Source organism: Aythya fuligula, chromosome 16, assembly GCF_009819795.1.
Source record: "Aythya fuligula isolate bAytFul2 chromosome 16, bAytFul2.pri, whole genome shotgun sequence".
Classification (NCBI taxonomy): domain Eukaryota; kingdom Metazoa; phylum Chordata; class Aves; order Anseriformes; family Anatidae; genus Aythya; species Aythya fuligula.
Window position 1 is genome coordinate 15892393 of NC_045574.1, and position 24923 is coordinate 15917315.

The 24923-nt window shown below is 62.9% G+C and overlaps 3 protein-coding genes across 4 annotated transcripts; 2 read left to right on the forward strand and 1 right to left on the reverse strand.

Annotated features, from left to right (window-relative positions):
- The first annotated feature begins 1157 nt into the window (after positions 1–1157).
- On the forward strand, positions 1158–14107 carry PCIF1 (PDX1 C-terminal inhibiting factor 1). Of its 2 annotated transcripts, XM_032198467.1 has the most exons (18): positions 1158–1220; positions 1502–1610; positions 4210–4348; positions 4543–4667; positions 5126–5263; positions 6197–6327; positions 6567–6721; positions 6961–7108; positions 7310–7393; positions 8164–8263; positions 8461–8623; positions 9307–9479; positions 9963–10049; positions 10550–10734; positions 11250–11343; positions 11551–11726; positions 12563–12803; positions 13707–14107. In XM_032198467.1, the coding sequence occupies exons 3-17, from the start codon at positions 4225–4227 to the stop codon at positions 12792–12794; spliced, it is 2115 nt and encodes a 704-aa protein (XP_032054358.1). In that variant the 5' UTR covers positions 1158–1220; positions 1502–1610; positions 4210–4224; the 3' UTR covers positions 12795–12803; positions 13707–14107. The 2 variants fall into 2 exon arrangements, with proteins under 2 accessions (XP_032054358.1, XP_032054357.1); XM_032198466.1 differs by lacking the exon at positions 13707–14107 and having other exon boundaries at positions 12563–13601.
- A 3186-nt stretch (positions 14108–17293) lies between these two features.
- LOC116495862 (E3 ubiquitin-protein ligase RNF182-like) lies at positions 17294–18025 on the forward strand. Its single transcript, XM_032198582.1, has one exon. The coding sequence runs from the start codon at positions 17294–17296 to the stop codon at positions 18023–18025; it is 732 nt and encodes a 243-aa protein (XP_032054473.1).
- Positions 18026–21067: 3042 nt separating this feature from the next.
- Positions 21068–22717, reverse strand: LOC116495863 (ankyrin repeat domain-containing protein SOWAHA-like). Its single transcript, XM_032198583.1, has 7 exons — positions 22661–22717; positions 22422–22508; positions 22306–22308; positions 22198–22200; positions 21873–21945; positions 21643–21735; positions 21068–21310 (listed from the first exon to the last, which is right to left on the reverse strand). The coding sequence occupies exons 2-7, from the start codon at positions 22467–22469 to the stop codon at positions 21117–21119; spliced, it is 414 nt and encodes a 137-aa protein (XP_032054474.1). The 5' UTR covers positions 22470–22508; positions 22661–22717; the 3' UTR covers positions 21068–21116.
- Positions 22718–24923: the final 2206 nt, after the last annotated feature.

Below are 24923 nucleotides of genomic sequence, written 5' to 3' on the forward strand. Positions count from 1 at the left end.
TGCCCGGCCGTGCTGGGAGCCCAGCGGGGAGGCTGCAACAGCTGCCAGAGCCTCGGAGCTGCTCCCAGACACAGCCCGGGGGCTGCAGGGCTCGCTCCTGGCTGCCTGGGGGGGGCTCAGCACCGGGAGGGGCACAAAGCAGGACCCCCACAGCACCCCCACAGCACCCCCACAGCACCCCCACTGCCCTCCTGACCCAGCAGGCGCTGTCTGCAGGGTGGGGGCGGCCGGGTGCTGACACAGCGAGGCGCAGCCTCCCCCTGCCGCACGCCCCGTGCGGTCCCAAGGAGCCGGGCTCTGGGCTCTGCGCTCCCGGTGCCCCGCACGGCCCCCCCCGTGTCCCCTGTCCCCTCCTCCATCCCCCGCAGCCGGGCCGGGCTCGGGGCCGTGTGTCCGGCACAAAGCCGCGGGCCGGGGGCTGCTGACACAGCGCGGCCCCAGAACTGCTGCGCCAGCGGCACCGGGACAGGGGCAGGGACGGGGAGCGGGGGCAAAGGGCAGCGGGGGGGGGTCGGGGCTGGGAGCTGGGGGGGGTGGGGGCCGTGTGTCCGTGTGTCTGTCCCTCTGTGTCTGTCCGTTTGTCCACGTCCGGGCCGCTCCCGTGCGGGCGGGCCCCGCTCAGAGCCCCCGGTGCCGGGGGGGGGTCACGAAGCCCCCGTGGCTCGGTCCCGGCTGCGCCCCCCCCGCTCCGGGCCCCGCCCGCCCTGAGGCGGTGCCGCCCCCCCCGCTGCGTGCGGCTGCTCCGGGGGGGGGCGGGGGGGGCGGGGGCAGCCCCCGGGGCCTCGCCCTGCGGCCGGGGGGGGTTGGGGGAGGGGAGGGGGGGGTTGGGGGCGGCCCCGCCACGCGGCGGCCCCGGGAGCGGCCGGGCCCGGCCCAGCGCAGGGCGGGCGCTGCCGCCCCTCAGTAAAGATGGCGCCGGGGCAGGCGGGGCCGCCTCCCGACCGCGCACGCGCCGCCGCCGGCCGCCGGAGCGCGGGCCGCGCGTTGCGCAGGCGCGGTGCGGCGGGGCCGAGGCGCGGGGGGCGCGGCGCGCCTGCGCGGGGCCGCGTCCCGGCGGCGGCGCCTGCGCGGTGCCGAGGGCGGGGCGGCTCCGCGCCTGCGCAGCGGCGGCCCGCGGTCCCGGCGCAAGATGGCGGCGGCGGGGCGGGCGAGGCGGAGGTGGGGCGGCGGCGGCGAGCGCGGCGCTGCGCGGAGCCTGCAGGCCCCGGCCTCACGCCCAGGTGAGCGGCGCGGCCGCGGGGCCGGCGGGGGGCGGGGAGCGGCGGGGGGCGGCGCGGGGCGGGCGGGGCGGGCGGCGCGGGCCCGCGGCCGCCATCTTAGAGCGCGGCCGACGCCGCCCGGCCCGGCCCGGCCCCTCGCGGCCCCTCCGCTCCGCCCGGTGCGGGGCTCCCGCCGCTGCCGCCGCGCCTGCGCGCCCCGGCGGCCCCCGCCCCGCCCCCGCCCCCTAACGGCGCCCTCCCTCTCCCCGTCCCCGTCCCCGTTTCTGTCTCCGTCTCCGCAGCGGCCCCCGCGGGCCAGGCGCGGGACGCCCCGCTATGAGGATGCGGCCCCGAGGCGCCAGCGGCCAGCACGGAGCGACGGCCCCGCGTCCCGGCAGGCAGCCCGGCCCCGTAAGTACCGCCCGGCCTCTGGGGCGCCGCCCGGCCCCGCTCCTCCCGCCCGGCCCCTCAGCGCCTCCGGGGGGCGGCCCCGGGGCTGCGGCAGCGCCTCCTGCCCGGCGGACGCGGCCCCTCGGTGCCCGGTGCTCTCCCTGCCTCGGCCCCGGGCAGCCGGGCACGGGGCTCAGCGCTGGGGCAGGGAGCAGTGCCGGCGGGAGGCCGCAGTCCCTGTCCCCGCGGGGCGGCCTCGGAGCGGGGCTGAGGGAAGGAGCCGCCGCGTCCCCGCTGCCTGCCGCCGCTCGCCTTTGTCTGCGCTGCTCCCGTCCTGCCTGAAGTGCTGCCCTGCTGGAGTGGATGCCAGTAACGGTCCTGCCCGCTGTACGGCTCTGCTCTGTGTCGTCTGCCGCCTGGCTGTGCTCTCTGGCCGTGCTGCTGCTCCTGGGCTGTAAGCTCTCAGGGCAGGGTCGGTGCCATGCTGCGTGTGAAGCGCTGTGTGCCCCGCTGCGGGGTATAAAACCAATGCCGTAACCACCACAGAGTGATCGCCCAGTCCCTCTCGCTGCCTAAGACACCACGGTAGCTGCATAAAAGCAGAGCTCCTCCTGTCAGCATGGTGTTCCTTGGCTTTATTCCTTTTCCCAGAGCTTAAGGATGCTTGCATCTAATACTCATCAACGTTGATACAGTGATAAAGCTTCTTGTCCCCTTCCCCTCTTCTGCTTTATCCATAAATGGGAGAAGGCAAACCCAACGAGCCCTGTCTGTCAGCTCTTTTGAGCTATCAGTGGTAAAGAACCACTGGAAGTCGCTGCACGTGGCATGTGCTGTCCTGTCGGGGAAGATCTCGGTACCCAGCACTGTGTAATTCCTGCAGTACGTGCGTGGCTCACGCCGGGAGGTCTGGCCCCATCCGTACGGATCCGTTGTAACGTGCTGTCTGTGATGTGAGAGACACGGCGACGGCTGCGTGTGTCAATAGGTTTTAAGGAGGAGGGGCTAAACACAGTTTAAAAAGTTTGAGACACGTGAAACACACAGCGGGGCTCACGAGGTGCAGCCTGGGACCCTCAGTCTGTGGGGAGCTGTCCTGCCCCCAGTGCCTGGGACGTGGTCTGGGCATTGTCTCAGGTGGCCGTGCTGCCTGGCAGCCAGCTGCAGGGTGCCTGCAGGGTCACGGCAGGGCCGGAGTTCAGGAGGAAGTGTCAGTAAACAAACGTTATGCAACGCCAGAGCTGAGGTGATTAAACGTGATGGGGCACGGTCTGTGCAGCAGGTGCTTTCCCCTGTGGACTTGGACGTTGTTATCTCCATAGTTCTGAGCAGAGGCTGCCACTCCAGGGTTCTGCGACACCCTGCACCTTGCCTTGCTTCCCGCTGAGGGCAGGATGGAGACATAAAGATGGAAACCTCTTCCAAGGACCTAGAGTTCCTCAGCCCCGCCGTGCATCGCGCTGCTCTCGCTGTCAGTGCTGTAGAGCCTGCCAGCTCCCTGCTGATTGCTGATCGTTGTCAGCTCCTGCTGTTCTGCGCTCCTGGAACGGCTGGGGGGGGTTTTCTGGACCGGATGGGGAGTAGGGATGGGTAAATTCAAAATAATTCAGTGCACAAAGCAGAACTTTTACTTAAGAGGTGAAATACAAGGAGGCCTCCTGCTGGTGCTGTTCCTCAGACCCGTTAGAAACACTTCATGCACGACTGTGCTCCTGCAGCCCTGACTGATGTGCAGGTGGCCTCCAAAGGCCGGGATAGAGCTGGGTAACAGCACAGAGCTAGCAGGTATTTGAAGCCTTGTTCCCCGTTTGTTGCCAGCGTGTTTGGGGTTGCCAGAGAGGAGCAGTCTGTAAGGACTGACTCAACAGTGCCGCTTCAGAAACTTCCCTGGGGGAAGAGGGGTGAATAAGAGAGGAGAAACCTGGCTGTTCTGCAGCTGGGAACATTAAATGATGATTAAGAGAAGTTTTACTGTTTCAACAGAGTTTATTTTGTATAGCTGTTGTTATGCAAATGAGAAAATAGCAAAGGCTAAAATAGCCTGGCTGAGGCCTGACAGTCTGGGGCTGGAACATAACGAGGAAAATAACTCAGGAGCTCCTCACTGCTGGCCTGTGGTTCTGTGAGCCACCACAGTCATCATTAGTGAAGCACTGGGGTTGTTTTGTATAGCAGAAGCTTTTTAATTAATGCCTTTTGCTTAAATTACGTGCAGTTACGTGTGTGTAAATAATGATTTTAACTGTCTACAAGGGTAACAGACCAGTATGGATAGCAGTGCTGGCATGGTGGAGGGCAGTAGATGTTCACAGAAGAGTTTTTTATTTCTTAAGCATTCAGTGCTGCCGAATGGCATGAAATGCTGCATGTCTGGGAGAGCTCTAGCTGGAAAAGGAGCATTTTCAGTGCTGTCCATAAGAGCTCCCTGAGCATCCATGGCTCAGCATCCCGTACAGCCAGCTGTACCCAGTATAGCAGGTACTGCTCAGGGGTCAGTGCTGTTTGCACTGGTTCAAGTCGTGTTATCGTGAGAATGAACTTAGGCTGTTCCAGCTGAGTGGGCCAAGTGAATCTGGGCTCTTTCCTGCTGTAACGTGGACTTTTTGTGTATTTTTTCTAGTGTGGTTGCTGAGAAATGGCCAATGAGAATCACGGAAGCCCCGCGGAAGAAGCATCTCTAATGAGTCACTCACCTGGCACTTCCAACCAGAACCAGCCCAGCTCCCCCAAACCGATGCGACTGGTGCAGGACCTCCCAGGTACTGGCTCTGCTTCTGCGAAGACGGGCACGGAGTTCTGCAGGGCCTGGGTAACGGGAGGGAAGGTGGAACGGGGCTGCCGAGAGCGTTAGGAATGGTGCATGTTTCAGAGGGTGCTGTGATAGGGACGGGGACGTGAGGAGTGGGGCTGCTCCTCAGGACTGGGCTTGTCCTGACCCCTCCTGTCCTCTCAGATGAGCTGGTGCAGGCTGGCTGGGAGAAGTGCTGGAGCAAACGGGAGAATCGCCCTTACTACTTCAATCGCTTCACCAACCAGTCTCTGTGGGAAATGCCTGTTCTGGGACAGCATGATGTCATTGTAAGTAACCGCGTACCTCAAGAGGTTGTGCCGACGCTGGGGTGTTGTGCTGGGATCTGAGATTACCTGGGTGGGAGGGGAGGGCCCTCTTTACCTTCAGAGCTCTTCTCCAAGTCCAGCATCTGGCTTGGTTCTGAGGGAACATTCCTCATCCAGGTGCATGCTCTGATAGTGCTGTTGCAGGTGCAGTACACTGCTCAAAGAATGCTCAACCTGGGAGACTTGTGTGGTATTTTTCTCATCTAAGTCTTAAACTAAAAACCAAACCAAATAAACCATGCGGACAGAAGCATGGAAGGGAATTTTTCAGCTTTCTGCGGGTGCATTGGTATCCTTATTTCTGTCCACTTGGGAGCTGGTGGCAGTGAAAAGGGAAGTTAAGAAGTTCTATTGCCTTTGGTACTCTGCAGTGGCAGCTGGTGAACTAATAAGTGCTGTTGTTGTTTGGGCACTCTTAGTCAGACCCTCTGGGACTGAACGCGGCTCCTATGCCACTGGAAGGTGGAATGGTGGAGACCTCCCTGGACAGCAAGCAAAGGAAGAGGAGATTCTCTGAGGAGGTTGCCCCGAGCGGCAACAGTGTGAAAAAGCCCAAGGTGGGTCTGGTGTTGTGGGATGGATGCTTGAGGTTGCAGCTGTTGGTTTGAACTGTGCGAGATCAGGCCACTGTGGTATAACTCAAGCTGTAACAGTTCACGCTCCAGAATTACAGAGTTACAGAAGTGGAAGCAGACCCAGGTCCTGCTCATTTGCCGTTTCTCTGACAGCCTGAGGTGGAGTGTGGGAGTTGAGAGATACCGCGTTTCTGTCATAACCTGCTAACTTGTATGTCCCTGTTAGCTCCGGCTAAGGGCAGGCAGAACGTGCCCTGGCAATTCACTGCTGTTGTGCTTTAACCCGGCTAAACACCACACAGCCTCCCTCTCTGGGATGGGGGAGAGAAACGGGAAAGTGAAGCCTGTGAGTTGAGATAAAGACGGTTTATTAAGACAGGAAAATAAATACAACAATAATAATAACAACAATGATGATAATGGTACTACTACTAATAATGTGCACAAACAAGTGATGCACAATGCAATTGCTCACCACCCGCTGACCGATGCCCAGCCTAACCCCGAGCGGTCCGGCCCCACACCCTGGCTAGCCCCCCCCTATATATTGTTCAGCATGACCCCAGATGGGATGGAATACCCCTTTGGGCAGTTGGGGTCAGCTGTCCTGGGTCTGTCCCCTCCCAGCTCTTACTGCACCCCCAGCCTGCCCATTGGCAGGGCAGAGTGAGAAGCTGAGACGTCCTTGGCTTGGTGTAAGCACTGCTCTGCAACAATTAAAACATCGGGGTGTTATCAGCACTCTTCTCATCCTAAGCCAAAACACAGCATTCTACCAGCTACTAGGAAGAAAATTAACTCTGTCCTAACTGAAGCCAGGACAACTGGGTATCCTGAGAGGTGTTGTTGGGTATGCTGGGATGCTTCCCTTTTACCTTTCTCTGTGGGGCAGTAATTCATCTTCTACATGCCCAGGTGGATGTTCCGGGGAACCCAGCCGCTCAGCCAGTCCCCATCTCTCCCAGTATTCCAGGAACCTCTGTTTTGAAGGCATGGTGTGTTTCACCTGAAGATAAACAGCAGGCGGCTCTTTTACGACCAACTGAGTGAGTTGTGTCCATTTGTCTTCTGTTCTTTTCTTGGTAGTAGGCTAGAGACGGCTGATTTTCTAAATGCCTTTGAAGAAGAACCTGAGGGACGTGACAAGTCTCCTGTGTCTTTGCAAGGAGTCTTGATAGTTTGATTTCCTGGTTGGTAAAACAGCCCCAGGAAGCATCTTTAGAAGCAATATTTGATAATTTGCCAGTGATCTGACCATCAGGTTGAAATTTTTTTTCTGCCATAGAGTATACTGGGACCTGGATATTCAGACAAATGCAGTGATTAAGCAGAGGGCACCGTCTGAAGTGCTCTCTCCACACCCCGAGGTGGAGCTGCTTCGTTCCCAGCTCATTCTCAAGCTGCGGCAACACTATCGTGAGCTCTGCCAGCAGCGAGAAGGTAAGTTCCTGCTGTGCTCCCCTTATTTGTCTTCTCAGTCCTGCGGTACCTTGGTGTTCTTCCGTCTGGTTCACATCTGTCTCTTTCCTGTGGTCTCCTCTTTTTGTGATGGTTACATTCTCTTTGATGTTGTTTTAAGGCTGTAAACTCATTAAGCTGACCTCCAGTGTTGATTCTTGTCAGAGCTTCTGGGCATCTCTTCATCATATTGATTTGACCCTTTTTCTATGCTTCTCCAGGGATTGACCCCCCAAGGGAGTCTTTTAACCGCTGGATGTTGGAGAGGAAGGTGGTTGATAAAGGGACAGACCCTCTTTTACCGAGTGACTGCGAGCCAGTAGTGTCGCCTTCCATGTTCAGAGAAATCATGAATGACATTCCCATCAGGTACTGATGAAAGACGGGACAACTTTCTGGGTTGTTCTTTTCTTGGGCTAGTCCAGTGATTTACCTGCTGCGGATTTCTGCTTTCATATTTCGCTTTCACTGACGAAGTGGTTAAGGTGCTGTTTATATAAAGTTTGGGAACTGGATCGGGCCTTCATGGCAGCTGTGAAACTGATGCGTGTGAATTTATACTTGCCTCAGGCTATCCAGAATCAAGTTCCGGGAGGAAGCCAAGAGACTGCTCTTCAAGTATGCTGAGGCTGCAAAAAGGCTTATTGAATCCAGGTGGGAGTTCCTCTCGCAGTGCTGTCACTTTCAGAAATGGGAAAAAGTTTATAGGAACTTCTAGGAGGAGCTACAGTGTCCCGCCTTATTCTGGACAGGTCATTATCTTAGAGAGGAAAAGCAAGGTTAAGAACACATGGAAGAAAAACGGTGGTGGTGGAGGCATCTTTTGCTAGTGATGTCATGAAATCAAACATGGGGAAGCTGTGAATGTATGCAGAGATGAGCCAGAAGCTGTGTGACACTAAATACCGAATGCCTTCTGTCGTTTACTCCTGAGATAATACAAGAGTGCTTAGGCCCCTACTGATAGTAAAGAGAAACAAACTTAGAATGGTATTTTATTACACCACGTATAATTTTTCTGAAGAGGCCTGCCACAGGACAGAATTGAGGAAGATAGCCGTGTGGGAAAAACCAAAGCTTGTTAACAGGGCAGTTTCATTGGAATCACAAGCTCCTCACAGTGGCTGCATTTGGAAATGAGAGGCAAGATGAAAACGGGCCATTTCTCTCGCAGATAAATCCTTTATCTGCCTTTCCCATCGCAGAGAGGGCAGCAGGCAGCTAGCTGCACTGTGTTCTGGCAGGAGCTGGCACTCTGTAGTCAGATGGCTGGGAGCACTTCCATGGGAGGCCTGGAGGGGAGCGACAGGCGAGGGCCCTGAGGACATGTCAGCAGCTGTGTTCCCCACTGATGGATCACTGTGGTAGTATGGATATATCGCCGGGCCCCTCTGGGTTAAATGGCACTTGTCTGTTTTGTGCAGGAGCGCATCACCAGACAGCAGGAAGGTGGTGAAATGGAACGTGGAGGACACCTTCAGCTGGCTGCGACGGGACCATTCTGCTTCAAAGGAGGATTACATGGTCAGTATCCCCCCGGTGCAGCTGAGCGCAGTGAGCCGAGGGACAGATGGGGTGGTCAGGGCCAGGCAGAGGTGCCTGAGAAGGCTGCGACTGCCTTCCTCTGGTCTGTGACGTGGAAGTGGCACAGGCACGGTCATTCTGCATAGCTCCGGAGAGTGAGGCGGTGCCTTGAGCAAGGGGCTCTTCTGGTTATGCAGGACCGCCTGGAGCACTTACGCAAGCAGTGTGGGCCCCACGTGTCTGCTGCAGCAAAGGACTCTGTTGAAGGCATCTGCAGTAAGATTTACTACATATCCCTCGAATACGTCAAGCGCATCCGGGAGAAGCATCTTGCCATCCTCAAAGAGAACAATATATCTGGTACACAGTAAACCTTTTTCCTACTCCTTGGTCCTTGCTTCCTTCATCGCCACCATTCTTTAACCCTCCCTTTTGCCTTTGAGCCTTAGCTCTCCTCAGACACGCTCCTTCCAGACCCCAGTGTCTTTCTTTTGCCGCTTGTTCTTGCTGCCTGTCTTCCCACCTGATTGTGATTCCCTCCAGCTGATCTTTTCCGTGAGCTCTTTTTTTTCTGCCAAAGCTGAGGCTAAGTTGCTGTCCAAAATAGTTAACCACAAGGTGGCAGAAAGGCTCCTTTGCCTCCTGCACTTGACAGCCTGGGAATGTTTACTGTTTTTAGAACGAGTTTGGGGCAAACTGAAATAACAATAATGACAAGGAAATTGTTTTACTCATCCAGAACATGCCTTACGATGCTGGCATGGTTGTGTACAGTCTGCAGGTCTCCTGTGTTACAGATGGAGAAATACTGTGACATGGATCCTCTCCATGCTCCAGCAGCGTGTGATAGGATTAATTTGGGGAATCAGCTCTGATCTTAGGTGGCTGCCTGCATGCTGTGTGTGAGGGGCCACCGCTGCGTTTTGGGGGGGACTCTGCTCTTTTAGCCTTACTCCTGTCACTACATGTTTTGAGGTGGAAGGAAGATCTGTTCCAGATGTCCTTGGATTCTAACGGACTGCCTTGATCTTTATTCTCTGTAGCTGAGATAGAAGCTCCTGAAGTCCAGGACAGGCTTGTGTACTGTTACCCAGTGCGACTGGCCATCCCCTCCCCTCCACTCCCCAGTGTGGAAATGCACATGGAAAACAATGTGGCGTGTGTGCGGTACAAGGGGGAAATGGTGAAAGTGAGCCGCAACTACTTCAGCAAGCTGGTAAGGGCTGGCTGCAGGCCTGTGTGACTCGTTGCAAAGCGCTCTTTGGTGAGAGCTGCTGTTTCTCCTCTTGCTCTGAGCGGAGGGACTGTGCAGCAGGGCAGAGCACTGACCTGGGGGAGGCTGCCTGATACTGCCCGAGTAGTAGCAGGCACAAGCACAGCTTCCTTCTCCTTCGTCAGGGGCAGCCTTCTGCTGGGAGCACTTAAAAGGCGCTGTGTGTGTGCTCTGGGTGCGTGCTGTGTAGCAAGAACAGTTGTACTCACAACAAGGCTGCCCTTGCTGATGTGTTGCATTCCTGCATGCTAGCAAATAGCTGGTGGTTCGTTCACACGGTAAAAGCAGATGTGCTGAAAAACCTTTGTGCAGAGCCCACCTGCTCCTCTGTACGTCACCGTCTCTCATGCCATGACGTGTCTGTGTGCTGGCTGTCCGACCTTCGTGGGTGCCGCTGGTTTTTAACGGCTGGGCTTTCTCTTCCAGTGGCTTCTCTATCGGTACAGTTGCATTGATGACTCTGGCTTTGAAAAGTTTCTGCCCAGGGTTTGGTGCCTTCTCCGTCGATACCAGGTACTGTCTCATCACAGTTGTGTGTCAAAAAGCCCTAGTAATAGTGGGGACGTGGCTGTCATTATTCTGGGAGGTCCACAACTCTGGGAGCCTGGTGCAAAACGGCTCCCGTGGGGGCTGTTGTCTGCCCCCATTGTTTTGAGGTAGGAGTGTAGCCTGGGGAGCAGTTGTGGTCTTGAGGGGAGACCTTGGTGGGGATGAAGATAAATGGTTACAAAAAACCTTCAGTAGTTCGTGGCATCGCCGTGAGGGCTAACTGAAGGTTTGTGGGGAGTCTGTAAAAACTGACAGTTGCTTTGTGGGGCCTGAGTTAGAGAAAGTATCTAAAGAGCGTTCTTGGGTACATGCAGGGGACCTGCACGAATTTGAGAAAGGATGAGGAGGCCCTGCATACCTAGAGGAGTGGGTGCATGGACATGTGGCCCTTGGTCTGTGTTCAGTGAAGGGAACGGAAGGCACAGCGAGTGCAGGCACTTCTCACCGGGATTTGCTCTCCTCAGATGATGTTTGGTGTGGGTCTGTATGAAGGAACTGGCCTGCAGGGGGCACTGCCCGTGCACGTCTTTGAAGCCCTCCACAAGCTCTTTGGAGTGAGTTTTGAATGCTTTGCCTCGCCTCTGAATTGCTATTTTAAACAGTACTGTTCGGCCTTCTTGGATACAGACGGGTATTTTGGATCCAGGGGGTGAGTCTTAACGTTCCAGTGCCCTTTGCTGTGTGCCTGTGTGGGTGTGTGTGCGGTGCGATGGCTCCGGACAGGGCTGACAGCTCTGGGAGCTCATGGCTGTAGCAGGCTGGGTGGTGCCTGTGCAGAAAGCTGTGTGCTCTGGGCCTGCTGAAAGGCAGCGAGTGGGCCTAGATTGTCCGTGGGGCAGCCAGGAGTGTGCCGCTGGTCTGGTTGGAGGTGTCCGGTCCCTACACGGTGCACGTTGTGAGCCTGTCGGCGCGTGCCCTTATTTTGGTGAAAGGGAGAACTGAGCCCAAAGCAATCAGCTTGCATCAGCAGTCAGCACTCAGCAGCTGCAGCTGGAATATGTCCCCAGTGACAGTTCTGTTATTCACAAGTGGCAGGCCTCATGCTGCTGGGAATTCAGGCCTTCCGAGAGCATGAGTGTCCTTTCTGATTACATGGCTGCTTTTTAAGGTATGAAAACTAGAATTCTAGCCTCTCTGACAGGGATCTTTGCCTTTTCCCTCTAGCCCGTGCCTGGATTTCTTCCCTATAAGTGGGTCTTTTGAGGCAAATCCTCCATTCTGCGAGGAGCTGATGGATGCCATGGTCTCTCACTTTGAGGTATGTTCACCCATGTTGTTCTGAACGGAGCTGTGCAGTCGTCCTCTGCTCCCCGCTGCTCTTGTACCCTCATAACAGGGCTGTTACTCGGAAGGCAGAGGATTGTGACTGCTGCTGCACTGCTCTGGAAGCAGAAATGTTGCTTTCTTGTAGAAGTCATTAGGCTTGTCACTGCTTAACTGGGGTTTTGTTTTCTTGTTGGACTAGAAACTGCTGGAGAGTTCCAGTGAGCCCCTCTCCTTCATTGTCTTCATCCCTGAGTGGAGGGACCCTCCTACACCAGCCCTGACCCGCATGGAGCAGAGCAAGTTCAAGCGGCACCAGCTCATCCTGTCAGCCTTCGATCACGAGTACCGCAGCGGGTCTCAGCACGTCTGCAAAAAGTAGGCTTTCCTCTGGGGTCCTTCTGGGGATGCGTTTCTGATGAGCAGCCTCTTAGGAGAGCCGTGTGACAGAAACATCCTAGCCCAAGTGGAAATCAGTGCAAAGTAGGGAAGAGGCAAGGAAAAATGCAATGCGTAATCATCCTGGATTTTAAAGAGAGGAGTTGTGGAATCCAGAGTGTTGTGGATTTTTGCACACATTTAATGACTGCTGAGGTATTTCACTAACTAAAAAACTCGTGAGTGAGGTATTCCTTCGGTCCAGCCTGAACGGTTCATCCCATCTGGTGCTGTGGTGATCACCTGTGTCCCTCCAGCTCTCCACTCTGGTGAGCCACAGCTGAGGAGTCTTTCCTGGGCTACCACATGCTGTAGTGCCTCGGTCATTCAGCACCGCTCCGAAGGAAGCAGAGGGAGCAGTCAGGATCTTGGCCCTCAGTGGGGCAAGTGGCCCTTGGTCTGCTGCTTAAGCAACAAGTTCAAGGCACGGCTGGTTTAAGCAACGAGTACTTGAATGCTGAGTTTTCTGTATCTGGTCAGGGTTGCTGTGAGATGCGTTCTCTCACTGAGTATTTCAGGGACAGCAGTGCCCTGCTGCACCTGCTGGCCAGGGAGCTGCTTGGCTCAGTGCTTCTCTGAAACACAGCGAGCCTCTGCCTTCATTCAGTCTGCTTCCTAACTTCTCATAACAATGAAGGACAGGGGGAGGAAAAGTCATCCTAAAAACGACACGCAGGAAGAGGAGAGGCAGGTGCCAGGAAAGGTGTTCCCTTTAGTTGCGTGCCTTCTTGGTGGGCCAGGGGAAGGTGCTGAGCGCCTCTTGTCTTTCCTCACAGGGAGGAGATGTACTACAAGGCCGTGCACAACACCGCCGTCCTCTTCCTGCAGAACAGCGCAGGCTTTGCCAAGTGGGAGCCCACGCCGGAGCGGCTGCAGGAGCTCGTTGCGGCCTACAAGCACTCGGGCCGCACCCTCAGCTCCTCGTCCTCGTCGTCCTCGTCCTCCTGCGACAAGGAGCGGGAGCTGGGCCGCGAGCAGAGCGGCAGCCGGGAGCCGAATGCCAACTGAGGTGCAGAGGTGAGAGGCAGCAGGGGAGGCGCCGGCGGCCCCGAGGAGGCTCGCCGGGGCAGGCGGAGAGACTGCTGGCTGCGCAGCACCGGCCCGGGGGACTCTTGCCCGGCGGCTCCACGGCACCGCCTTGCCCTGCGAACTGCACGCTGCCCGCGCCCGGCAGCGCCACGGAGCCCCCGGCCGGGAGAGGAGCTGGGCTGCAGCCACGCCGCAGGGCGAGGGAGCCACGCGTGGGCGGCAGGACGAGCGCCCGAGCACGGAGGGAAGGAAGGAGGGAAGGAAGGAAGGAAGGAAGGGGCAGCAGGAGGCCGGCCGGAGGGATGGCCGGAGGGCCGGCCGTGGCTGGCGCGTGGCGCCGCGCCCGGAGGGGCCCCGGCGCCGGCAGGAGGAGCGCGGGCAGAGCGCGGGGGCTCCCGCGGCCGGACTGGCCCCAGCGCAGCTCCGTGTCCATAGTGTAAATAGTTGTGTGCGTGGCGCCCGTGCTCCTGGCAGGGCTGCTCCCATCGCCCCCGCGTTTCTTTTCCACGTGTGTGAGTCCCGTGTTCGCCGCCGCTGTGTTACCGTGTAGGAGAGGAGCGGAGGAGAGGAGTTCTTTGGTGTGTAAAGACGTCTTTGCAGCTGTTTTGTAGTCGTTGTGGTTTTTATGCGGAGCCTCCGGGCTGTATTTAACCTCCTTGGGTTTTGTTTTGTAAGGATTAATTTAACACCGCTAACCATTTTATTACTTTTATCGAGAAGAGCAAAGTCTATTTTTGATTTCCGTTTCCTAGTTCTTAGGAACATTAAAACCAGCATACAGCTCTGCCCCGTGTCCGTGACTTTCCTCGTCTGTGGTCAGCCCCTGCCCTTGCCTCAGTCTCTCTCCGGTTGAATAACGGAAAAATGTTTTGGGTTCTTTTTTTTTTGCAGAACTCATCCTTTGAATCTCCCTGCCAAATTGATACAATTACAGTACACTAGAAAAATACTGGAAAATGTGTAAGACCCAGAACATTAAGTGTTAGAAGGTACTCTGACTAACAAGACACGGTTGCTGGTCATGAAAATATGGGCAGCTTTGTCCAAATATTCAGACAACAAATGCCACAATGAGGGGAGGACTACGCTGGGTGTCGTGATGGCTCAGAAAGTCCGTAACGGAGATCAGCTCCAGATCCCACACAGCAGAAGGGAGGCAGGTTTTCAAGGACTTGGAAGAACCAAGATGCCATCTTCTCATACCTTTGTCCACCTGGAGGAACAGCAGCGGGACCTGTGCGGTGTAGAGAAGCCTTAGGCCTTGGAGAAGGGGACTGATGGCACGGAGAAGAGGAGAGGCTCTGCCAAAGGCCTGAGTAAAAGCAGCTTAAGGCTACAGTGGCCCAAGGGGGGGGGGGGCAGGGGGAGGTGGCAGAAGCAGAGGGAGGTGGTGTTGGATGGAGACAGCTTTAAAAATTGTTCTTGCCTGAGCCAGCGAGCTGATGGAGACACATCATAAATACCCGGCCAGAGACGAGCAGCTCTTCAGGAGAGATCACCGTCATCAGCCGTTCTCACTGCTGCTCATGAGATCTGGTGGAAAGGGGCCTCTCGAGGTTTGCTGTGCAGCCATCCCACGTGGGTTCACCACCAGCACTGGGTCAGGTGCTGCGGTTCCAGCAGGCTGCTGAAAGCACCCGAGGACAGAGGTGGCGCAGCCTCTGGGTGACCTGGTCGGGGCTGCCCTTGGGTGATTTTTCTTTCCTTGGGGCCAGCCTGAGTCTCCTAGAAGTCTGCCTGTTACCCTCTTGATTCATTGTCTGCCACTGTGAAGGGTTTGGCTTTGCCTTTTAGGTATCAGCCCTCCAAGAGCCCAGCAGCTGTTCATTTCCCTCGGCCTCCTCAGCAGGCAGAAGGAGCCGGGTTCGCTCACAGGAGAAATTCAGGCAGAGCCTGGGGGCTCCTGCGGCCAGGCTGACCCCGGCAGCTCAAGGCAGTGGCGGTTCTGACCCAGCTGTTCTGGGGCTTGGGAGGAGCAGCTTTACAAAGCTTTACACCTGGAGGCTCTGTGTTTGTGCAGACTGTAAGCATCCTCCCTGTGTGGGTTTGGGCTCCCAGAGGAAAATGGCACTGGGGTGAGCTGTCTCTGCCTGGCAGTGGTGTAGCCCTGAACCCTTGGCACTGCCTTCTCCCGTGTAGGCCTCCGCATGGGTCAAACAGCACACGGTTTGTTAAAGCCAAGATGAGGCAGTGCCACAAACGTGGGGTCTGCACCGTGCCCGTGTCCCTCCAGCTGGCAGCAGCAGCGTGCTCAGGGCCAACGCCGCCGAGGCAGCCCCGGGCTGGCCCTGCACTCACCGCTCAGCTCAGCCCTGGCGTCCTCAGGGCTCACCAGGGCCCCTCCAGCTGAGCTCGCTGACCTCCTGCAATGCTGCTCAGGGGCAGTTGGGAACTCCAGCCCAGAAGGAAGCGGCTTGTGGAGCACTTTCCCCTTCCACTCACTGTATTGCCCCAAGGCGAGCTGTTCCTGCCGTGCAGGTGAGCAGCGACACACATTGGTGCTGGGAAGTGTCAGCAGCTTCTTCATCTATATCAGCAGTGCAGAACGAGGAGTCGTTTGTCTTTCTGCCCCAGGTGGTGCCCAATTACATCAGTAAGTATTTCATTGCAAGCGACTTGTGGCCATGGCACCTCACCTTGTGTGGCTTCCTCCAGAATACCTCGTTCACCCTGACAGCAGAAAACGTGGTTTGGAATGGAGCGTCAGGGCTGAGCACTGCTGCTGGCCCCATGGGCTCTGTCTCCTGACCCTTCCCTGCCCCGCGAGCCCTCCCTGTGCACCTCTGGCCTCCTGCAGCTGCCTGGGGGCAGCCGGGCTGCAGGGAGCCTGCGGGGTGCTGGGGGAGCCCCCGGCTGCAGGGCCGAGGACAAGCAGCGGGTTGTGGGGCTGACCCCGTCCCGTGGGGCAGCAGCAGCAGCTGGGCTGGGCCCCCCGAGCAGCCCTGGTGCCAGGAGGGGGCCCCTTTCCCACCGGGGCAGTCCTGCAGCGCCTGCCACTGCCCAGCACCCGGCGGGCCTGCGGCAAGGGCACAGAGAGCAGGAGCCCGGGGCTGGGCAGAGCCAAGGCCGTGCCCGCAGCTGAGCGGGAGCTGCGGTGATGGGTCAAGGCCCCAGCTGGGAAGGGGCAGGAGGCTGGAGCAGGACCGGGGAGGCTGAGCTGGGGCTGGTCCTGTTCTCCTGAACCAAGATCTTTCAAACTGAGCCAGACTTTGGCCCCTTGAACCAAACCTGCCCTCGCTAAGCACTGCCTCCCAGCCCCGTGCACTGCTCCCAGCAGTTTGTGGCGAGCAGAGCTGGCGATCCAGCACCGCAGCGTGGGCGGTGATTCCCCGGGCAGCTCCCAGGAGCACGATGGAAAGGCAGAGCCTTGCGTGGAGAAAATAAAAGATTTTTCTCTCTAACCAGCCTGGACGGGCCAGCCTGAGCACTGAGGAGGCTGAGAGTAACCACAGCGTGACCGTGACACTGAAGAGGCCGGAGCCTCCCGTGGAGCCTGGGCTCGTTCCTAGCTCACCCCTTGCTGTGTGCTGCAGCCACTGCCTGGTGTGGCCGGTGCCCGGTGTGGCTGGTGGCCGTCCCCTCCTGGCTGCTGGCGCGGTGCCCGAGGCCACTTCGCTCCCTGGGGCTGAGCGGGGGCGGCTCAGGGGACCCCCCGGTAGCAGCAGCTCTCCTACAGGCAGGGGGCCGAGGGTCCCAGGGGCAGCCCCAGCGGGGAAGGAGCCGCGGGGTGCCGGCAGCCGCACGCCCCGTTCCCCGTCCTGCTGAGGCCCAGGGGGGCTCGGGGACCCCCCGGCCCGGGGGGGGGGCTCAGCACCAGCCCAGCGCCGGCCCCGCCGAGCATCCTCCTCCCGCTGCTTGTTGCCAGGCCAACGCTGCGGAGGATGCGGGGGGTGCTGGCGGTCCCTGCGCCGCGGCCGCCTCCGCAGCGTGCCGGGCAGCGCGCCCCTCGCCTCTCCATGGGGTGCGCGCCGCCGGCACCCGGCACCCGGCCACATCCCCCCTGGGAGCCCCGGCACAGGACGCAGGTAGGGGAGGGCGCCGGAGCCTCCCGGGGAAGGTGGGGGGGGGCTGAGGGGCAGGGGTCCCTGCACAGCGTCTGCGGCCAGCCCTGCCCGGGGATGGGGGGGACCTGTGGGGGAGGGGAGGGCTGAGCTGCACTGAGGATCCCAAACCCCACCCTGTGCTGTGGAGGGGCTCCAGAGGCAGCTCCCGGCCCCCGGCAAAGACCCTTCCTCCCTTCCTCCCCGTCTGGAAGCGGGGGCTGCAGAGGGGCCGAGCCCCCGCGCAGGCGGCACCAGCCGTGGGGAGAGCTGGGACGAGCCGGCCCCGGGCAGGGGCTGCCGCTGGTGCCCTCGGCTGCAGACCCCAGGGGCCGAGCTGCCCCCGCCTGTGGGTGCGGCAGGGCCTGGGGACCCGCCTTGGCGTGCAGCTCACGGGGCTCCCCTGTCCCCACAGCCCCCGTCCGGCCCCCCGGCGCCATGACCCACGCGGACGGCACACGGGGCAGCTCCCAGCCGCCGGCGCTGGCGGCCCACGAGCCCGAGTGCCAGATCTGCTACAGCCGCTACGACGCCCGCGCCCGCAGACCCAAGCTGCTCCGCTGCGGCCACCGCCTCTGCGCCAGGTGCCTGCGCAAGATGGTGGCGCTGGGGGACGCGTCGCCCCGCCGGCTCTGCTGCCCCTTCTGCCGCCGGCACAGCCCGGTGCCCGGCGGGGACGCGCCGTGGCTGCAGGACGACAGCGAGGGGCTGGCGAGCCGTGAGCGGGCCCAGAAGCGGGGCCCCCCCGCGACGCCCGAGGTCCTGCTCTGCCCCAGCGTGCTGGAGCCCCTGGCGGAGCCCTCGCCCAGCTCCGACTGCCTGGTGGTCACCATCCTGGAGGTGCCTGAGGACGTGGTGCCACCCGAGGGGCTGGGGGGGCTGGACGTGGTCCAGCTCTACGGCCCCAGCAGCCCGGTCACGCTGCCCAGCCGCGGCCCCGCGCCCAAGGCCCGCTCGTGGACGTGGCGAGCGGCCCCGCGCTGCCTGCTGGGCACGCTCTGCCTCCTCTACTGCAGCTCCCTGCCCTTCGGCATCTACCTCCTGCTCACCGAGCACCACAGCCTGGGCGCCGCGCTGGTCAGCCTCCTGCCCGCCTCCCTCCTCCTCTGCATCTCCTACAGCCTCTGCCAGTGCCTGTGCCGCGAGGTTTTTGCCTTCCCCTCGTCCTGACCCTGCGGGGCCGGGCCCCGTGGCCGGGCCAAGGCGGCTCAGGGCATCTTGGGGCATCGTCCCTCAGCTCGGGCGCTGCCGCCCCGCAGCTGCCAAGAGCTGGGTGCTGAGCCCGAGCGAGGAGCTGAGCCTGGCCCCAGCGGGAGAGGCCGTGTGCCTGCCGTCTCCCTCACAGGGAGGAGATGTACTACAAGGCCGTGCACAACACCGCCGTCCTCTTCCTGCAGAACAGCGCAGGCTTTGCCAAGTGGGAGCCCACGCCGGAGCGGCTGCAGGAGCTCGTTGCGGCCTACAAGCACTCGGGCCGCACCCTCAGCTCCTCGTCCTCGTCGTCCTCGTCCTCCTGCGACAAGGAGCGGGAGCTGGGCCGCGAGCAGAGCGGCAGCCGGGAGCCGAATGCCAACTGAGGTGCAGAGGTGAGAGGCAGCAGGGGAGGCGCCGGCGGCCCCGAGGAGGCTCGCCGGGGCAGGCGGAGAGACTGCTGGCTGCGCAGCACCGGCCCGGGGGACTCTTGCCCGGCGGCTCCACGGCACCGCCTTGCCCTGCGAACTGCACGCTGCCCGCGCCCGGCAGCGCCACGGAGCCCCCGGCCGGGAGAGGAGCTGGGCTGCAGCCACGCCGCAGGGCGAGGGAGCCACGCGTGGGCGGCAGGACGAGCGCCCGAGCACGGAGGGAAGGAAGGAGGGAAGGAAGGAAGGAAGGAAGGGGCAGCAGGAGGCCGGCCGGAGGGATGGCCGGAGGGCCGGCCGTGGCTGGCGCGTGGCGCCGCGCCCGGAGGGGCCCCGGCGCCGGCAGGAGGAGCGCGGGCAGAGCGCGGGGGCTCCCGCGGCCGGACTGGCCCCAGCGCAGCTCCGTGTCCATAGTGTAAATAGTTGTGTGCGTGGCGCCCGTGCTCCTGGCAGGGCTGCTCCCATCGCCCCCGCGTTTCTTTTCCACGTGTGTGAGTCCCGTGTTCGCCGCCGCTGTGTTACCGTGTAGGAGAGGAGCGGAGGAGAGGAGTTCTTTGGTGTGTAAAGACGTCTTTGCAGCTGTTTTGTAGTCGTTGTGGTTTTTATGCGGAGCCTCCGGGCTGTATTTAACCTCCTTGGGTTTTGTTTTGTAAGGATTAATTTAACACCGCTAACCATTTTATTACTTTTATCGAGAAGAGCAAAGTCTATTTTTGATTTCCGTTTCCCAGTCCTTAGGAACAGTGAGAGCCAGCAGCACACAGCCCTGCCCCGTGTCTGTGCCTTTCCAGGGCCTGCACTCCCCTCTCCCATCTCCCCTCCCCAGCCAGGCCCCCCCCAGCCCCACCTGGCCCCCCCGGAGCTGCCCCCAGCTGCCATGGAGCAGGGCCCCGGGCAGCCCCGTGGGGTGAGGCTGTCCCAGTGCACAACGGGGCTGCGCTCACCGCTCCCTCCCGCATCCCCTGTGCACGGCGGCTCCCGTGTGCCCGTTGTGTGGCACAGTGCATCCGCCCCTGCAGCCCCCACCTGAGCCCAGCCCCTCGGTGGTCCCAGGACACCTGGGACAGGGGAGGAAGGCACTGAAGTGCTGGGAGGTGCCATGGCTCTTCCTCCCCCAGGGGCAGGGGTGCAGGAGGCTCCGGGACACACAGGGGCAGAGGGGCCAGGGCAGGGTCCGAGCTGCATGAACACTCATTGGCACCGCACGCCCTGCTGCAGCCTGACCCCAGGGGCAGGAGGGACCGAGCCCTCCCCTACTCCTGCCCCGGCAGCGCCGCGGTTCCCCCGCTCTCTCCGGGGCCAGACGCCACCATTGCCGCCACGCTCCAGATCCTGGGTTTCTGCAGCCGCTCGCCCTGCCCAGGGCCCAACCCCGCAGTGGGGCTGCTCCCACCTCCATCCTGCGCGGGGCCGGGGCTGGAGCCGGGGGGGGTCCCTCTCAGAGCCCCCTCGCCCTCGCTGTCCTCGCCGTCGGAGGTGCTGCGCGCTGCCCAGCCCGCCTTGTTCTCCTTCTTGAGGCGCCGCCGGGCGTTGGCGAACCAGGTGGAGACCTGCGTGAGGCTCATCCGGCTGACCATGGCCAGCATCACCTTCTCGCCCTTGCTGGGGTAGGGGTTCCTGGGGTGCTGGGCCAGCCAGGCCTTCAGCGCCCCGGTGCTCTCCCGCGCCGTGGTCGCCTTCACGCGCCCCGGCTCCAGGGACAGGGGCTGCCGGCAGCAGGGGGGGCAGAGCCCGGTGCCGGGCAGCAGCCCCGGGGGCACGGCACAGGCCGGTGGGACCTGGGGGCACGGAGGTGTTGTGGCAGGGGGGCCCATAGAGGTGGGGGTCTCGGGGTGGAGGTTTTGGCCCTTCCCGCTCAGGCTGGGGCAGGGCCAGGTCCCGTGCATCCCCCCAGCCCTCCCCTGCCCAGCACTGCACACCCCACAGTGCCGGGGGCAGCAGGGTGCGGGGCTGCGGCACCAGCAGGGCGGTGGGGCCCAGCCTCAGCTCCCCACCGGGGAGGGGTCCCCCAGGAGCTGCCGGGCATCACTTACCGAGGGTGCCAGGAGGCTCAGGGGGGGCGGCAGCAGGCTGTAGCCGGCCAGCATGGGGTAGGGGCAGGGCAGCAGGGCTGGTGGGGGCCCCTGCAGGGCTCCCCACGGCCCCCTGCAGCCCCCCGGCTCTTGGCCTGGGCTCCCCTCTCCCTGAGGAGCTGCCATGCTGCAGGAGCAGAGCCGGGAGCTGCTGCGGGGCGTTTTATATCTGTCTGGGGGCTGCGGTGACAGACAGCTGATTAGGGGGCATTAGCGCCCTGGCAGCGCCCGTTAAAGCGGCAGCGCGGATCTGGGGCAGTGGCTGGTGCCCCCCTCACCCCCCTGCACCGGCTCCCATGGGGCAGGGGCTGGCACGGCACAGCCACGGTGTGCCCAGCACCCACAGCGGGACCCCCCCAGCCCTGTGCAGAGCCCCCACGAGCAGGAGCACTGTGTGGGGCCGTGCCGCCTGGCCCCACGCGTGGCCACGGCCCCAAGGGAACGGCGCACACAGGGACAGCACCGGGGACGCAGTGCACATGGAGCTTTACTGCAGAGCCAGGCAGCGCCCAGCCCCGTCTTCGATCCTGGGCCCTGAGCCCCCCACTGCACCGTGGGGCCAGGGCTGTGCTAGCGGGAGAACTTGCGGACGGCCCGGTAGGACGCGGGTGGTGCGAGGAGCTGCGCTGGGGCTCGCTCTTCCTCCGGCTGCGCGAGGTCCTCGGCCGAGCCCCAGCGGCGCCGCGCCGCCCCGCCGGCCTTGGGCAGCAGCAGGCAGCCCAGGCGCCGGTTCCGGCCGCGCTCACCCCGGCCCGAGGGCAGCTCTGGGGCCAAGCTCATCAGCATCAGCAGGATTCCCCCCCCCCCAGCACCCCCCCACCCCAGTGCCCCAAACCCCCTTGCATGGCCCCTGGCACAGTGCAGCTCCCGCACCCCCGTCCCGTGGCCCCAACGCCCCTGCCTGTGCCCCCACCACGGCCCCGAACACCCCAGCCCGTGTTCCCCCATGCCCCCCAGCATCCCCACCTGTGTGCCCCCCGTGTTCCCAAACACCTCCCCCTGTCCCCCCCCAACCACAGACCCCCCGCCCCATGCCCCCCATGCCCCCATCTCATCCCACCCCGGGGGGCTCCCCACCAGCCGGGTGGGCTCTTACGGGGGGTGTCGGGGTCCCCGTCCAGCGTCCCCGCGGAGCCCAGGTAGTGCCCGGCCAGGTGCCCGCTGTAGTCCCTCAGGTTCTGCTTGGCCCCTGCGGGATTGATGCCCTGAGCCACCGCTCGGGCCAGTCCCAGAGGGCCCGGGGCTGTGGTGACACCGTGACCCTGCTGGGACCTGGGGGGGCCGAGAGCCTCGGGCGTGGGCTGGGGGCTCAGGCAGGGCGCTCACCGAAGCGCTCGATGAGCAGCTCCACGATCTGGCGATGGCCGTGGAGCGCAGCGATGTGCAGGGGGGTGTAGCCCTGGGGGACACCAGGCCCCGGGGGGGGACACGGGGCTGTGCCGTGGCCCCCCAGCACCGCCAGCTCCCAGGAGGAGAGACCAAAGCCCCCCACCCCACACCCTCCTGGGGACCTCCTGCTGCTGCCACTACCCTGCTGGGGACACCCCTTCCCACCAACCTGGGGACACCCCGGCCCCTTCCCACCCCCCTGTGCCCCCCCCGTCCTGGCCAGTCCTGCAGCGCGTCCGTCCGTCCAGCCGAGCATACTCACGCCCTGCCCGGGGGAGAGAGCGCCTGTGGGGGCAGAGCCGGGCACCACGTGTGAAGTGCTCGGCACCCCCGGGCCCAGCAGCGACCGCCGGCCGGGGCCTGTACTCACGTGCTGGATGCGGCACGGCCGGGGCAGGGGAGGAGAGGCACCGTCAGCACCGTCAGCACGGGGATGCCCCCGCCCCGGGGCCAGCCCCAGCCCGGGACCCCTCACGCCCCACTCACCGCTCGCATGTTGATGTCGGCCCCAGCACCCACGAGCATCATGGCCATGTCCTCCTTGCCGTGCTTCGCTGCCCAGTGCAGTGCGGTCTGCGGGGTGGGAGGGGGGTGCAGGACCAGGGGCGGCAGGACGGGGGACATGGGATGGGTGAGGGGGGGGTTCCCCCATCTGCCCCCAGCCTGCTCAGCCCCACCAGGGGCAGCTCGGGGGCAGCGCGAGGCCAGGAAGGACTGGGACTTACAAACTGCTTGGGGCAGGGCGGCAGCCACAGTGGAGGAGCCAGCGGTGGGCAGAGGGACATCGGCTGCAGCCACTGAAGGAAACGCACCCTCCCCGCCCGGCCCCACGGCCCCCCCCAGCCCCTGGCTCTCCCAGTGCCCCGTCCCCTCCCCACAGCCCCTGTCCTCCCATACCCCTTCCCTTGTGGACTCTGCCCTCTCCCCACCACGCTGCCAGCCCCACAGCCCCTCCTGGCCCCTTAGCACCCCTGGCCCCCAACCCCCCTGACCCCTCCCTCCCCACAGCACCCCTGTCCCACACCCCCACCCCTCCCACGGCCCCATTCCCTCCATGGCCCCACATGCCTCCAGACCCCGTCCTCCTGCCCGTGACCTTGTCCCACCACCCTGGCCCCTCCTGCATCTCCCCCATGCCCGCAGCAGCCCCGAGCCCCCACTCACCCCCTGGGCACCACGGCGGCAGCGGCGCAGCGCAGCGGGTGGGAGAGGCAGGGGTCAGTGCCGGGGGGCGGCGGGGGGCGGGGTGGGGCAGGATGGGGGGCGGCGATGCCGTGCAGCACAACCTGCCCCATCCCGGGGCAGCTGCGGTGTCCCCGGGTGCCCATCACCCCCCAGCCCTGGGGTCGGGAGCTGGGGGCCCCGCACTCACCGAGGTGAAGTCCTGCAGGACGGGGGGGGGGGCAGGAGGCCAGGTCAGCCCCGCAGCCCCAGCCCCGCAGCCCAGCTCAGCCCGGCCCTGTGCCACACTCACCTTCTTGGTGGCCAGGGCAGGCTCCTGCTGCAGGAGGTGGCTCAGGACGGGCAGGTCCCCGCCGGCTGCTCCCTGCAGCCATTCCTTCTCCACCGGGTCCAGCTGCAGACAGAGACCTTCAGCACTGCTCCCCAGGGCCCCCGGCGAGCCCCAGGCCCGGCCCAGCACTCACGGCCACGGGGCTGGCGCCCACGCTGCTGCTCCCATCTTCGGATGCCTCCCGGGCGTCCTGCTCAGCGTCCTCCTCACCCAGCTCCGGCTGTGGGTCAGGGTAGTGCCAGCCTGCGGGGCTCTGGCCCAGGTGCAGCAGGGGCTCAGTGAGGGGCCGTGCCCGCATGGGCGTCCCCCAGCCCCAGCGTGGCCGTGGGAGCAGGGGGAGCCCCAGGGACAGCCCCAGGGATAGCCCCAGGGACAGCCCGGCCACAGCCCTCACACCCCTGCCCCAGCCTGTGGGGTGCCTGCAGCCCTGCTCCCCCTGCTCACCGCCGCGCTGAAGTCCGTCACCAGGATCTGGGGGGGCGCAGCCCCGAGGGCCTCGGCCCCCGCTGGGGAGCCCTGGCACAGAGCCACGGTGTCCGGCGCTGCCGCGCTCGGGGGCAGCCCAACCTCAGCGCCGTGTCCCTGGCACTCGGCACGGCTCGGCCTGCGGGGCCGGGCGCAGGGTCAGCAGCGAGCAGGGGGCACCGCAGCCCCAGCCCCGCTGCCTTGGGGCCGCCCCGCGCCCTGCGCCGTCACCCTGCAGCCATCGTCCTCTCCCTGCAGGGCCCGGGGCCCTCTCTCGGTGCTGGCCGCCCGCCTGCGCTCCCAGCCCGAGTTAGGAAACGGTTAACGCCGCCTGCCTCGGGCCTTGTGCAAGAGGCAACCGCTGGCAGGAGGCCGCAGCTGGAATCCTGTCGGGAGGGACGGAAGGGAAAGGGAAGGGGAAGGGGAAGGGGCCCTGCTGCTGCCCCGGGACCCTTTGTCTGGTTGGGACCTGCAGGCTCTGGGGTCATGGGGGGGGGTGGGCAGCAGCGCAGGGTCCCTGGAGCCCCCCGAGCCGCCCGACTCCTGCTCCGCGCCACCCGCCCAGACGGATTATCCCACAGGTTGTATCCGTCGTTAAATACCGACTAATAACGCTCTCAGGATATTAAATATGTAACAAACCCGCTTAGCGCTGGCTGGGGACGGGAAGGAGAAGGTCACTGGGGCTAATGAGCCCCGCAGCACCCCCGGGCTCCCCGCGGGCCTGCGGTGACAGCGGGAGCCACGGGGCCGAGGTGCCCCAAGCCAGCACCCACCCTGGCCCCAAGACCCCACTGCACCCCATGGCCGAGCCCCCCCAGCACCCGCAGCCCCTGACGAGGAGGGCCCTGGCGTCCCGGCCCCATCCACCCCAGCCCTGTCCCGTCCCCACCTCGGGCTGGGCCCGTGCTCTCCGGCTGCCCCAGGCACGGCCGCCAGGACGCCTGCGCCACCGGGAGGGGACGGCAGGGCCGGACAGCCGGGCTGCACGGGGAGCCCGCCGGGCCCCA

Coding starts and splice junctions, on each gene's coding strand:
- PCIF1 (XM_032198467.1), top strand. CDS start 4,225: ATGGCCAATGAGAATCACGGAAGCCCCGCGGAAGAAGCATCTCTAATG. Junction 4,668..5,125: donor TGGGACAGCATGATGTCATT/GTAAGTAACCGC, acceptor GGGCACTCTTAG/TCAGACCCTCTGGGACTGAA. Junction 7,394..8,163: donor AAAAGGCTTATTGAATCCAG/GTGGGAGTTCCT, acceptor TGTTTTGTGCAG/GAGCGCATCACCAGACAGCA.
- LOC116495863 (XM_032198583.1), bottom strand. CDS start 22,469: ATGGCCATGATGCTCGTGGGTGCTGGGGCCGACATCAACATGCGAGCG. Junction 21,736..21,872: donor GCTGCTCATCGAGCGCTTCG/GTGAGCGCCCTG, acceptor TCAATCCCGCAG/GGGCCAAGCAGAACCTGAGG. Junction 21,311..21,642: donor CGGGGACCCCGACACCCCCC/GTAAGAGCCCAC, acceptor GCTTGGCCCCAG/AGCTGCCCTCGGGCCGGGGT.
- LOC116495862 (XM_032198582.1), top strand. CDS start 17,294: ATGACCCACGCGGACGGCACACGGGGCAGCTCCCAGCCGCCGGCGCTG.